The 14,504-nt window shown below is 50.9% G+C and overlaps 2 protein-coding genes across 2 annotated transcripts; both read left to right on the top strand.

The window, feature by feature from the left end:
* Positions 1 to 1,033: 1,033 nt before the first annotated feature.
* LTR84_004480 (uncharacterized protein) lies at positions 1,034 to 5,122 on the top strand (the record flags this gene model as incomplete). Its single annotated transcript, XM_064848057.1, has 1 exon — positions 1,034 to 5,122. One exon carries the CDS (start codon positions 1,034 to 1,036, stop codon positions 5,120 to 5,122), a length of 4,089 nt encoding a protein of 1,362 aa, XP_064704596.1.
* A 6,121-nt stretch (positions 5,123 to 11,243) lies between these two features.
* Positions 11,244 to 13,898, top strand: LTR84_004479 (uncharacterized protein; the record flags this gene model as incomplete). The annotated part of the gene is made up of 1 exon (XM_064848056.1): positions 11,244 to 13,898. One exon carries the CDS (start codon positions 11,244 to 11,246, stop codon positions 13,896 to 13,898), a length of 2,655 nt encoding a protein of 884 aa, XP_064704595.1.
* Between the last annotated feature and the right edge of the window lie 606 nt (positions 13,899 to 14,504).

The following is a 14,504-nucleotide window of genomic DNA, read 5'->3' as shown; positions in this document are numbered from 1 at the left end:
TGCCAGTGTGGTGATCAACTCAAGTTAGGTGAAAGCAAAGACGTTGACGACGTTGTACAAATCATAAACCGGAACATAATAAAATTGGCCACTACGGTTACTTTCTGCCACTAAATACCAACGCGTATGTTTCTCGCTTGACCTGGTACTTTTGCCACAGGTCACCAGTCACGAAGCACCTTGATGACCTCCTCTGTGCTATAGGTGCCTAGGTATTGATCCCCTAGACACCATCCAACATAACATGAAACACCATATATAGGTACTCATACATCGTCACTTGGTAGATCAGATCCCCCTCTCCAAGGATGCCTCTCCACAGGACTCTTGGCAACTCCAATCCCATGCCGCGACGCCGCGCGTTTTGTGTGTGCGTGCAGCTTTTTAGGAAATGCAAAACGTCATACCCTTTTCCCCATGCGCACTTGAAGGTTGCCCACCACTTGTGCCTTGATTGTGATGCAGCGACACAAGAGTGCGAATGCGGAGAAAAGCCCTGGGATTATGATGCTTGCTGACCTTGTTTGGATGGAGCAATGCCGTGTGCACTGGCCACGACTGGCCTACCATGTCATGGACATACCCTAGGTGGGTTAGGTACTGGGGGGCAGGTACCAACGACGTAGGTAGGGTTTGCGACTTGTTTGTGGTTTTTACATCAACTTGTCAGTGCCTGAGGATTGGAACTTGAATTCGAGTCGTGTGCTTTGCCAGAGTCCTCAGTGTACTGTTTCTTTCTCAACAGCCATATTTTCCTTGCCAGAGGGTGATTCTTCTTCCTTTACTGCTGTGGTTACTACGTTCAAGTTGTTGAATACCTTTCTTCGTGAGGCAGGCCTTCTTCCTGCTCTTGCTGCAATTTTGAGGGTATTGGAACAATAGGATTTCCCTTGTTACTTGAGGTAGGATTGCCATTCATCCTCGTGGTCCTGTTGTGACGAACGAATTCTCCTGGTCTTACGAGCCCATGACATATGCAAAGCGCAATAACACCAACCCCCGCACGAAGTCTACCGTTTGAACCATCCCTACAATGGGTAGCCACGAAGACGACTTCGACACCGACGGCTCACGGCGCCGATATAAAGCACCCTACACGGCACACCACCCCATCCCCACGATCCAGAAATACAAGGCCGAGCGGAGCGAGTTAGAAGGCCAGCAGAAACAGGCGGAACACGCTCAGAAAGACGAGGCCGACGATGGCACGGTCAAAAGGGCTTACCATGCCGCCAAGGGCATCTTGACGGGCGAGGATCCTGCTCCTCGTTCTGGCCATGATCCCTATGCCACGGAGAACAGGAATGTGCAGGGCACTGGCACGGGTCATGGTGGGCAGGAGAAACATTCTGGTCCTGGAGGAGATGGAAGTGACGATGCAGTCTCACGCCCACAATCCCAGGTGCAGTCGCAGCCGCAGTCGCAGAATCAACAGCCGGGGAATTTCCAAAATGGGAGGACTGAGAGTCAGGACAAGAGCAACACCAGTCAGAAGTCCGACCATAAGGGTGGAAAGTCTGCCACCGAAGCCGTCGCAGGACACCACGACCCTCGACAGAAACGAAAGGACATGAAACACAATAAACGCGATGACGGTGGACGAGAAGTGACCGATCCCATCACACACTTGCCCATTGTGATTCGCGACTCGACACACAAAGATCTCAAGTCGACACCGGAGAACGAAGTGGCTTCTGGAAATGTACCACGGACCAGTACGGGCCTCAGTGGTGCCAGCAAGTCAACGGACCAACTTCAGAGTGAGAGGTCCGAGCTGCAGAAGAGTCATGAAGGCATGCAGAAGTTGTTTCCGCCGCCCAGCTTCGAGGACTTGAAGCTGGAACTGTCCAGGACGTATCAGCTGGCACTGACCGTTGGACTCGGTGCTGTAGTGCTACTGGTCTCCTTGGTGTTGACTGCCGTTCAGCTATTTGGACTGAGTTTCAGACGGTCTGACGAGAGCAGCAGCAGGAGCTCATATCTCTACTCCATTATACCGACCGTGGCGATTTTATCAACATCAGTCGGAATTGGAATTGCCGTCGTCCTTGCAACGCGGAGCTGGCTTGGCAAAAAGGTCGAAGAGGTCTGGAAGGATGAAGTGTGGGATGCCGCGAGGTCGGAAGAACTCGAGGTGAATGATTCTGAATCTATTGTGCCCGAATCCGTGGCGTGGTTGAACAATCTTCTGGCCGCTGTGTGGCCCTTGATTAATCCTGACCTCTTCACTTCCATCTCCGACATGCTGGAAGATGTTATGCAAGCTTCTCTGCCCAAGGTGGTGCGTATGGTCAGTGTAGATGACCTCGGACAGGGCAGTGAGTCTTTTCGCATTCTCGGTGTCAATTGGCTTCCCACAGGTGCTGCTAGTCAGACTGTGGATTCTGATGGCAATCTAAAAGAGGCTAGTAATGAGAACGACAATGATCGTGCCGCGGGTGGTCAGGGACAGATCGATGATGGCAACTCTGACAACAAAGGTCAGGAGAGCCCAGACGAAGATCAAGATTCCAAGGATAGCAAACTGGACGAGCAGCAAAAGGAACAAGAACAGCAAGCTATTCGGGAAGGTATGGAAGCTGAACAGGGTGACTTTGTGAACATGGAACTTGCATTCGCATACCGGGCTCGCTCTTCGGGCAAGTCCATCCAAGCCAAAGCAAAAAATGCCCATTTATACCTCAAGTTCTACCTTCCTGGGGGTATTGCAGTTCCTATCTGGGTCGAGTTGCGAGGCATCATCGGGACAATGAGACTACGATTACAGCTCACCCCAGATCCTCCATTCTTCAGCCTGTGCACACTTTCGTTCATGGGCCAGCCACAGGCTGATCTATCCTGCGTTCCACTTTCACGGCACGCCCTGAATTTGATGGATATTCCTCTTATCTCGTCCTTCGTGCAGTCATCCATCGATGCTGCACTGGCAGAGTATGTGGCGCCCAAAAGCCTTACACTCAACCTCAAGGACATGCTCGTGGGCGATGATTTCAAGAAAGACACTGTCACTCGAGGTGTTGTCATGATCTACATCAAGTCTGCAAGTGGGTTCAAGGAAGGAGATGGTGGTATCGGTCCTTTCAGGGGTTCAAGTGATGCATACATGACAGTCTCATGGGGCAAATTCGGAAAGCCAGTCTCATCAACTCGCGTCATCGTTGACGACCAGAATCCTAGCTGGCATGAGTGGTCACATATTCTGGTCACCCCGGAAGAGTTGAACGCGGACGAGAAATTGCGGTTGCAGCTTTGGGATTCTGACAAATACACTGCTGATGATGACTTGGGTCGTGTCGAGGTCGATCTACGTGAACTCATGCATAGTGATAAGACCAAGAACAAAATGTGCGATCGTGAAGATCGTTTTGTGGGCGAGGAGCCCGATGAAAAGATGCCGGGTTCCGTTCAGTGGAGTGTAGGGTATTTTGAAAAGACCAAGATCACAGAAGAACAACTTGCGAAGCAGACTGAAGACCCCGATATCAAGTCGATCGAAGACCTCAAGAAGCAGGTCAGCGACGCCGCGGAGCATAAGTTACGTGAGGCTACGGCCCAGAACGAAAGCAAGGAAATAAAGCAGCAGAAACAAGAAGACTACAAAGAACGAGAGGATGCGTTGATTATATCTGCTCCGCCTCCGAATGATCATCTCAGCGGCGTTTTCAGTATTCAGATTCACAATATTACCGGACTCGAGGTGGAGTCGTTGAACAAGAAGGACAAGAAAAAGGGTGAAGGTGATAGAGAGGATGAGGCAGAGCAGTCTGACGACCTCCCCAGCAGCTATGCCACAATTATTCTCAACCACCAAAAGATCTACCGGACCAGGACGAAGCCGAAGAACGCGAAACCATTCTTCAATGCAGGCACAGAACGATTCATTGCCAATTGGCAGACTGCAGAAGTCATGATTTCTGTGCGTGACGATCGCGAAAGAGAAGACGATGCACTGCTCGGCATGGTCTATCTGCCTTTGCGAAGAGTTTTTGAGAAGAGAAGTCAGGTTATGGAGTCCTATCCACTGGTTGGTGGTATTGGCTATGGAAGAGCGAGAATCAGTATGGTATGGCGAAGTGTGGACTTACAGTTACCCAAGGAATTGCTTGGTTGGAACTATGGCACGCTTGAAATCCACTGTCCTGTCCGAGCCAAGTCGACGGGTAGTGGCAACATGGATCAGTCTTTTATGCAACACCGCATCAAACTGCGCACTGCATTGATGCGTGCCAAGATGCAGAAGGCGGGCGATGGCAACGATGGCACCGTCGGTGAATGGAAGCCGAAGCGAGATAAGAAATCTGTCTTTCTCGCCGTACGGAAACGATATGCCAGTCCACTGATCATCGAATTCCGTAAATCCTCGCTGGGACCAGATTCGACGCCTGCATTTGCCGTCTTCTGGCTGAAGGACATACCCGACGAAGAAGAGAAGACTGTCACCATCAAAGTCTGGAAAGGTGGAAAGGAGAACTTCCAGCGAGCAACTTCTAGCTACGGATACGAGGGAATCGAGGAGAACGAAGAACCGCTGGGTGAGATCGAGCTGACGATGAAATTCTGGAGTGGGCTGAGCGGATACCACAAAAACTTCGCGAACAAAGGCCGCAACACGGACGTGCGAAACGTGATGGAAGTGCTCGACACGGCCAACGACGAAGGGCAAGTCTCAGACGGCTCGGAAGGCTCTAGCGATACCGACTCCACCTCCTCCTCGACCACCGACCTCTCCCCATCCAACAGCCGAGACCACAAAAAACTCCGCGCGCACACGAACGACACGTCCAGCGATAGCGACTCGTCCGACGGCGGCGAAGACCAGCACCCGTCGAAGAAGCTCGCCAAGACGCCGATCGCCAAAGCGAAGGAGGTGGTCAACAGCCTCGTCGACGTCGACGGCCACAACGACGCCAGCGACGGCGAGCGCGGCGCCCGCGCCCAGGTCCGCGACTACAAAGACCACCACAAGCAGCTGCACCGCAAGCATCGCGGCGTCATGCAGTGGAAGGGCGCGCGGACGTTGGATTGGATGGCCGGCAAGGCGAAGAGATCAAAGGATCGCGTCGGGGATGTGTTCAGGCATGATGATGATAATAAGGCCGGGGGGATTGAGACGGAGGTTTGAATGTGCTTGAGATTTGTGTTTTTGGCGGCTCTTCGGTTGGAATGGAAATGTTTGGGATTGGGATCATGCGAGTGCAATTAAATAAGGGAAGGAGATTCCTGCATATCACGCCGTATGCTATGCTATCTTGATGAAAGCGATGTTTTGTTTATTCAGGCGTCGTGTCATGCGAGCAGTTGGCCCTCGTGCGACATATACTTGTTCGGAGTGCCTTTTTCCACTGCATGGGAAAGGATAGGCACCCAAGGCTACCTAGCGCACAATATATAGGTAATTACATATCGAAAGGGGCTTTTCATAAGCTTAGAATGTATACAAGAGCGATGTTAGTGAATGGCTACTATGTTAAATGCTCCAGAGTGAGTATTAATACTCAGCCCTCGGGCCCGTTGCAGCCTAAGGCAGAGAAAGGGTTTCAAGCCTACGAGGTAATATTAACTAACGGTTACGTTAAGCCTTCGGCCCGCAGGAGGTGACGCTACCTACTAGTACCGCTCATTAATTAGTTAGTTAGCTAAGCAGTCAAACTTAGAAGTTGCTCCTTCCTGAATTACCATATGTACTACTTCGTACCTTCCTGCTTCTGGAGTTCCAGAGCAGCTCAGTGGCATCAACCGTTACAGTGAATTATCTGCCTCATGCTACCTCCATTAATGTTCAATGTGACACACTTCCTGTAGGCCATGATTGCAGTGTCAATACTACTGGTCAAGCCCCCCTGGGAAAGCAGGCACAGCGCGTGCGCGAAAACCTTCGTACCTTGGGTAAAAAATGGTCGGGTGTTGTCTGCGAAAGGAGCAAGGCTCGCTTGCCCTGCATGAGGTCGCCAAACAAGCTAGCACGACTTGGGATTGCAGCACCAAGTCAGTCTGCCTGCGCTCAAAGTATTCAGCCTCATTCCTCGACTCGCGCGTAACAACGATGAGCACATATCGTCTCATTCTAGCGCTTGACTTGTGTCTCATATTGTGAGCTTAGCGGACTGCGAGTATCATGAGCTCCAACCCGCCTACAAAGCGCCACAGGTTCCAGTTCTGGAAGAGCTCGAAAGCGGAACACACCTCCCGTCGCGAGCCTAGCAACCACAATCAGAGCCTCACTTTTCCTCAGAGCCAAATCGTATCGCAGGATGTAGGACGTGCGTTCGATCTGGTGAAGTATAGTTCGCTGAGTCTCGAGACAGAATCGAGGTGATTTCGCTAAAAGGGTGGATGTTGCTGCCTTAGAACCGCAGAACACTTCGGATTCACAGCTTCGAACGATTCAGGAAACACAACAACGATGGGTTGATGCTCTTGGCCTCAAGATACTAGCGCAGCCCGAACAGGTGAATGAGAAATTAGAGGCATCGTCAATTGATGTCATTGCCGTCCATGGCATTGGAGGTAATGCTTGGACGTCATGGGAGCATCCGAACGGACATCTCTGGCTCCGCGACTCATTGCCAAAGCACTTTCCATGTGCCAGGATATTTTCCTTTGGCTATGACGCGAAAGTAGCTTTCACGAGAGCGCGAGGTGATCTTCGAACCTTTGCACGGTCGCTACTTCAGGGCTTGAGAAGCCACAGACTAGGAGATGTTCGTTCTTGCCCTGTTTGCCAACCAATATTGCTAAGACTTATCAGCATCTTGAAAACAGGCCGATCATCTTCATCTGCCACAGCATGGGCGGCCTTGTGGTCAAACAGGTAGTAGACCAAGCTATATCTCAATCCACTAACGCTTGCTCAACCCAAGACAGGCATTGATCCACGCACGTCTCGATGAAAACGACTTTGGGACAATAAGAAGTGCCACGAAAGCTATTCTTTTTCTGAGCACCCCGCACCGAGGCTCGGACGTGACTCCCTATCCGAAACTTCTGAGCAATATTGGCCGTATCACAGTTGATTTTACAGGTTTGTCTGGTCTGATGGGAAATTTTCGATCCGATCTTATAGGGCTCCTCGAAAGGGACTCGTCGAAATTGACCGACCTCAACACAGATTTCCGAAACCAGTACGCCGGGATCACGATGATATCATTTGTTGAGCAGTCGGCCACCCCTCCTTTTAAACACAGGGTACATCACCAGCGGTCCCAAGATATTCTTGGTCTAACCGGTGACCTTAGGTCGTTGATGAGACAACTGGTATCATGGCAGTGCCGAGCGAAGACATCGTTCCAATGGACGGTTGCGACCATCACACTGTCTGCCGCTTCCCAGGAGATACTGCTGCATTCAAACTACTCCTTTCTCAGTTGCAAAGAATTGTCCAAGGTCAGTTTACATTGTTATACGCACCTCTTCGTACTGCTTGCGTTTGTCACACCACCTATGTCTGAAACCTTGTACTTGCGAGTGTTGCAAGACACCGTTGCTTACACTGTGCAGGATTGAAGTTTCGGCGCCGCAAGGAAGGTTTGTGAAGCCTGGCTTGTAATGCTGCTTCTTCTAACAATCTGGAGAATCGAGGGAATTGAACGTCATACTCCAAGAAGATCGTGATGGTGAGTTGCCGATTTCCGGGCTGCATCTACTGATTAGCCTTGAGTTTGTGCCAAGTCCCTCTTACGCTCCTAGCGCTTTGCAAATCCCTGGTCTTCGAAGACATGATTTTCCGCGAGAATGACATCGAGAAGCCGGTTGCCTCCACCTGTGAGTGGCTTTGGAAAGCCCCTAAATATCGCAGATGGAGATCACGTGAGTTACTCAGCGCCCACATGGGCTTCTTGTGGATAAAGGGCAAGCCAGGCTCCGGGAAATCAACCATGATGAAACATGCAGTGAGAATGAATCATGCTCAGAAATCGAGATGTGAACTCATCATACAGTTCTTCTTTCACGGCCGCGGCAAATCAAGTCTTCAAAAGAATGCCTGTGGTTTATATCGTTCGCTAATGCACCAACTATTTATGGAAACCAGAACCGTACCTGCCGAAGTCATGCTTCATTACAAGCAGCGTCAAGTCCTTGGACAAATTGGATGGGATCAACAAAATGAATTGAAGGAACTTCTCCAGGAAAGCATCAGAGTGCTAAATTCCAGTCATCGAATCATCATTTTCGTCGACGCCCTTGATGAATGTGGAGAAAATGAAGCGCGTGATATTGTGGATCTGCTCTACAGTCTCGCAGAATCAGCGTTTGACGATGGACGCGAGCTTGACATATGCGTGTCCAGCAGACATTATCCCAGCATACGAGTACCTAAGTGCTATGAATTACGAATGGAGCATAGCAATGCTCGTGATGTAGAGACTTTCATTGATACGAAACTCAGTCACTTATCTCCACGAATGTCTCAACATGAAACCGAGATGATCAGAGAATATCTCGTATCTGCATCTTCAGGTCTATTCCTCTGGCTCAGTCTTGTGATTCGCAATGTTATTGCCTTTCGTCAGAAAGGAAAACCTTGCGAACAACTATTATCACTTATCCGCCAAACTCCACAAGATCTCATGGAGCTTTTCCGGTTCCTTTTCACAGCCTTTGAAAATGAAGAAGAAAAGCAACAAACCCTACGCCTGTTTCAGAGTACAATCTTTGGTCAAATAGGATTCGAACCGACTGACGCTCTTCATTTCGCTCAAGCAAGAATTGTTGACGAAGATACTATTACCCCGGAAATTGCGGAAATTCGTGTAGTGGAGCTATCACGAGGACTTCTAGAGGTAACGACTGGTAGACGCCAGAGCCCCGTCATCCAGATAATCCATCAGTCGGTGTCTGATTTCATGGTCGATCATGGTGGTCTTCAGCTATTGGGAGTCCCTGTGGCATGCAGTATCACCGGCGTCAGCAACTTAACGATATACCATAATCTCGCAACCATTCTACGAGATCATGTTGAACCAGGATGGTCAACGAGGATGATCGATGGCAGTAAGTTACAGCGTACCATCTACAGACCATCAAAGAATCTCTTCACGTATGCGCGGGACTACGCATTCTTCCACCTTCATACTGCACACGAATGTGGAGTCTATCTAGACAGCCCAGTTGGCGAGGAGACGCAGGCTACGTGCTGGGCGTGGTGCGACTGCCCAAATCCATCGTCGAAGATTTGGTTAAAAGGTGCATCAAAGATGCATCAAGAGGTGAAACCAGGAATCCTTGCGATGTACGTCTTCACCCAGCTTGGTCTCCGCAATTATGTCACAGAGCTACTTCAAGCCGGTGTCAATGTTGACGGTACACCGGACGGGATGAGCATGCTGAGCTTCGTCGATGGGTATAAATGGCATACTCTCCATCGTGGGGGACACATCTCCAGATCGGGTTGCTTGCGTAGCTTTATCAGTATAGCAAAGGACCTGATACAGAGCTCAAGCAATGTGCAAAGGTTGGTCAATCTTCGGGACTGTCAGACTCGCCGCCCCCTGGAATCCGCTACTGCGCAGAACAACCTGGATCTCATGCGATTGCTATTGGACAACCATGCTGAAATCAATTACATCGACACTGTCGGCAGGAACCCATTGTACATAGCCTGCATACAGGGTTGCCTGGAAGCCACGCAGCTGCTTTTGCAGCATGGAGCCACTTTCGATCCACATGAATGCCGAAGAGGCAATATTCTTTCTGCTGCTATTCACGGGAAGAACTCGGATATCATCAATATCATCCTTGCTTTGACGGAAAACTTGGATGGAGAGGACGCTTTAGGGTGTCCGTTATGGGTTTGCCGCCGAAAGAATAACCCAGATGTGCTCTGGAGATTACTGAAAAGGGGAGCCAATCCATGGTCCTTGCCAGCCCACAATCCTATGTTCTCCCCCCGTACTTTTAGCAGAAGTATGATTGAGCTTGGACCGCTGATAATGCTCCTGTCTCTCAGTGGGGTGCTCACAGCAGATACGGTGAACAGACTCGATCGCTGTGGCAAAGCCATTATCCATTATGCTACGGAAGCAGGTCTAAAAGTCTGGGTCGTCATTTTGCTTACCCGCTACAGTGCAAATATTGAACAAAGAGATGTGAATGGGGCCACAGCTCTGGGGATCGCGATCAGAGAGTGCAACCTTGAGATGGTCCACCTCTTGGTACGTCATGGCGCGGAAGTCGACTTGGAAGAAGTTAGTGATCTTGGGTACAAAGCTTGGGACCGATTGCAGATCGAGCGATGTCATGCGATGAAAGTCTACCTCTCGCAGATTGTAGCAGGCGTGAATTTAGAGGAGGCTCTCGAACTCGCCTGGAATTCCATCGGCGATAAGTACCCCTCGGTAGGAATGCAAGCAAGACTACAATCAGGGCAAGAGAGAATGCTATTTGAAAGGGCCAGGTTTCTGATGGACTTACGGCGTGGTTTCGCGCTTGACTATTTGTCCGCAATAGCTAACATGAAGACACTAGTGCGTGGGAAAAACAAAGAGCTTCTGTCGGCTCTTGAGAATATCATCGTCGGGCCGAATAATGGACCGTTTGAAGGACGGCTCTGGGGGAAGTATGTTCACAAGCAAATGTATCAACAGTATATCTCTGAGGAGGACAGCAGAAGAGCAGGTTAAATCATCCATGACGGCACCGAGGATGATTACAATGACTACTACGCCGCCCACGAGGAGGAAGCCTCCGAGGACGCTTCCAATGACTACTGACGAATCTAAGACCATATGGTTATTTTCTCCTTTGAGGTTTTTGGGAAGCTAGTCTTCCATCGCCAACTTGTGCAACCACTCTTGGAGAAAGTGTTTCAGGGCTTTCCGTGGAGGAAACGAATCTTGAGATACAGTAATAGAGACGAGATAGGATATAGCACAAATTTTTATCGCGTAAAAGTACACACCACAACCTCCAAAGCAACGGAGGCGAGAGCCCCCCCTGGGATTCGTAGATTCGACAGCCTTGTCCAACACAAGCATTTATGCGCAACCGTACTCTAACTAGAATCTACAGGAAACCATAGCGTTCGAAGCGCAGGCTATTTGGACTCACAAATTATGACCTTCCAGATCTGAACTTGCTCAACGTCAATCAAACAGAGGTAAACCAGCTGTTGTGGAACCCGAAAACCTTCCGTCCCTACTGTAGGGTCCTTGTTTCCACAAAAACCAAAATATGACGAGGGACAGGTAATATTTGCGTCCCGTCACTGCATGCCTGTAGCGAATCGAGTGTCTCGGCCATAAAGAATGTCGACCACGAGCGGCCTCAACGTCATCGCCCTGATTTCGGGAGGAAAAGACTCGCTCTACAGTCTGCTGCACTGTTTGGAGAACGGGCACAAGCTCACCGCATTGGCGAATCTCTACCCAAGCAGCAGCAACAGTTCACGTGACTCATCCGTGTTGTCGCCAGGAAAGGATGGACCACACCAAACGTCCCACGACGAGGACGACGGCGAGGGCGAGCAAGAAGACCTCAACAGCTTCATGTACCAGACGGTCGGCTACTCCGTGATCCCGCTGTACGCGGAATGCCTCGGTTTACCTCTCTACCGAAGGGCTATCACCGGGTCAGCCGTCCAGACTGGCCGCTACTACGATTCGAGCGACCTCGAAGAATCTGCCGATGAGACCGAGGACCTGATCCCACTGCTGCAGGAGATCAAGCGCGCACATCCGGAAGCGAGCGCATTATGCTCAGGCGCGATCCTATCGACATACCAGCGCACGAGAGTCGAGTCGATCGCCGTGCGCCTGGGCTTGACTCCGCTCGCGTACCTGTGGCAGTATCCTGCTCTCCCACCACCAGTCGGACGTCCGGAATCTCTGACAGGCTTGTTGGAAGACATGGCGTCTGCGGGGTGCGATGCGAGGGTGATCAAGATCGCCAGCGGCGGGATTCCGGAGAGTCTGCTGTGGGCGAACGTCGCTGATCCGCGAACGCGGCACAGGCTTGTCACTGGATTGGCGCCGTTCTTCCCTGAGCGTGAGTTCTGGCTGCGAGGAGCCGTGCTCGGTGAGGGTGGTGAGTATGAGACTTTGGCTGTTAATGGGCCGAGGAGGCTGTGGAGGAAGCGCATTGAGGTTCCAAATGCGCAGAGGGAGGTTCTGACTCTTGAGGGCGGTGTTAGCTATGTGAAGCTGGGTAAGGCTAGGGTCGTCGAGCAGGATGCTGATGTGTCTGTGGAGGGGGTCGAAGATGGTGCTGTGCCTCTCCCGGGATCTCTTGATGAACAGTTTCGACGAACTCTTGCAGAAGTGCAGGCATGGCAGGGCCGACGTGGTGGTGATGCGAAATCGAGTGCTGAGACTCCGCCAGTCACTGAGCAAAGACACATTTCTTCCGATTGTCTACAGTTCCGAATCACTTCCACGGCCTCGACTATGTTCATTGCCAACATTACTATCAGAAATACAGCAGTCTATGGGACTCGAGATTTCTCTGCCAAGGAGCAAATGGAGCAGATTGTCGAGCACCTCGAGAAGCTATTGACATCGCAATCCACCAACGGTGGCAATATACAACCAACACCGTCGAGTATCGTCTCCACGACTCTACTGCTCAAAAATATCGCCGACTTCGCCGGTATTAACATAGTATATGCATCACTGTTTCGACCAGGAGAGCCGAATCCTCCCGCTCGAGTGACGTTCGCGTGCGACCTTCCAGCCGGCACCGACGTCAGCCTGAGTGTGGTGCTCAGCCTCGCGCCACGCGAGTCGAGGCGTGGGCTCCATGTCCAGAGCAGAAGCTACTGGGCACCGGCGAATATCGGGCCGTACAGTCAAGCCATCTGCCAGCCTCTTGACCAAGGCGTCAATGCGGATTTGAACGTCCATGACGCGGGTCTGATCGAGATCGTTCACATTGCAGGTCAGATACCTTTGGTGCCGCAGAGCATGGATGTCCTGCAAGCCCCTTTTCTCCATCAAGCCGTGTTGAGTCTCCAGCATCTTTGGCGGGTGGGACAGGAGCGTGGGATTGACTTGTGGCCTTGGGGAATCTCTTTTTTGGAGGAACAGGGACAGGGTACAAGTCACTCGAGAGCAGAGCAGGCTTCAAAGGTATGGCAATATACTCACCGGATAGGAATAACGCATGAGGATGACTCCTCCGATGACGAGGACCAAGATGGCCCTGATGCTTGGGACCTACGGTTCAATCGCTCTGTGACGTTCCAATCTTCTCATTCGCATACAACTATCGGTGCACATCTTCATACCTTGCCGAATCCCAACGTGTTCACCTCACCCATGTCGAAGGCTACCTACATACCTAGCTTCATCGCAGCGACAGTGACTGCTCTGCCACGGAATGCTCCGGTGGAATGGTGGAGCCTTGGACTTGCAAATCTACCAACATTCGGGACATCGAGACCTTGTGTAAAAGTGGTCGCAGGATCTTATGATTGGGGCAATAGCTCAGCGGTGACCATAACGCCAACACGTCCGCGGGCAAGAGATTTGTCGCGGAGGAAAAGTTCGGTCACGACATTGGTTACAATCATGATGAACATGCTCCCATCAACCACTGCAGATGCCGAGATCGATTCCATTGACATCGAGAAACATGTGTCCAGCCTCCTCTCTTCGGAAGACAATGCAGACACGAGGATCGACTTACCACTTGACTTATGCCACGGCACAGCATTCATCTCATCCGAAGGCGAAAGGCAGTGGATGCAGGTGGCTAACAGGACCAGCCTGGCTGCCATCACGGTGGTGCCCTGCACATCACTGTTTGGCAGCCCTGCCATGGAGATTAGCAAAGAAAGCAGCGAGTTTTCCTACTCCACACGAAATGGTGAGAGGCACACGTCGGACAGCTCAGACGTTAGCTGCCAGCCACTCAGTGTCGCCTTGACCCTTCGCATTGAGCACTTGGTGGACACGGATTTTTGACAGCTGTCAAGGAGATAGGCGTAGACGGACCGATGTTTCCGCACATGGGTCTGGAGATGGACATTGTGGACCTTGCACTTTGCATGGATCTCTGCCCAGGACATGTCAACGCTGGGACGTCGCCGTAAGGTGTTTCCAACCTCAGAAATACGAGTACGCGTGGTTTCGAAAACCCCGCAAGGCATGCGTCCCTAACAACAGCCACAAAGTCCACCAACGACAGGGCTGGGTAACGGTTATTTAGGGTTTTCTGGCACTGGTTGCAACATGGAGGTTTCTTCGGATACGTTCGGATCATCCTCACATCAATTTTTAGGTGGATGATCCTGCATACTGTTGAGATCCCCAAACTGGACCAGAACTCCGGTGACTTGTTGTGGAATGTTTGATTGACTGTGAAAAAAAATCCTCGCTGATGTGGAGCATATCAGCTTCACAATCAGACGATGATGAGAGATGACGCGACTTGTTAGACAGCTTGACAATAGCACTGGTCAAGTCGTGAAGACATCTCTGGAAATGGCGTAAGATGATCATTTGCATAACATCCACAGAGGAGAGATGTAATCGCACGTCGACAGGGCCTTGAACGTTTGAGTACGAGCC

This window comes from Exophiala bonariae, assembly GCF_035927105.1.
Source record: "Exophiala bonariae strain CCFEE 5792 chromosome Unknown scaffold_19, whole genome shotgun sequence".
Classification (NCBI taxonomy): Eukaryota; Fungi; Ascomycota; class Eurotiomycetes; order Chaetothyriales; family Herpotrichiellaceae; genus Exophiala; species Exophiala bonariae.
Note: the sequence above shows the minus strand (reverse complement) of the source record. Positions and strands in the feature narration are given on the sequence as shown.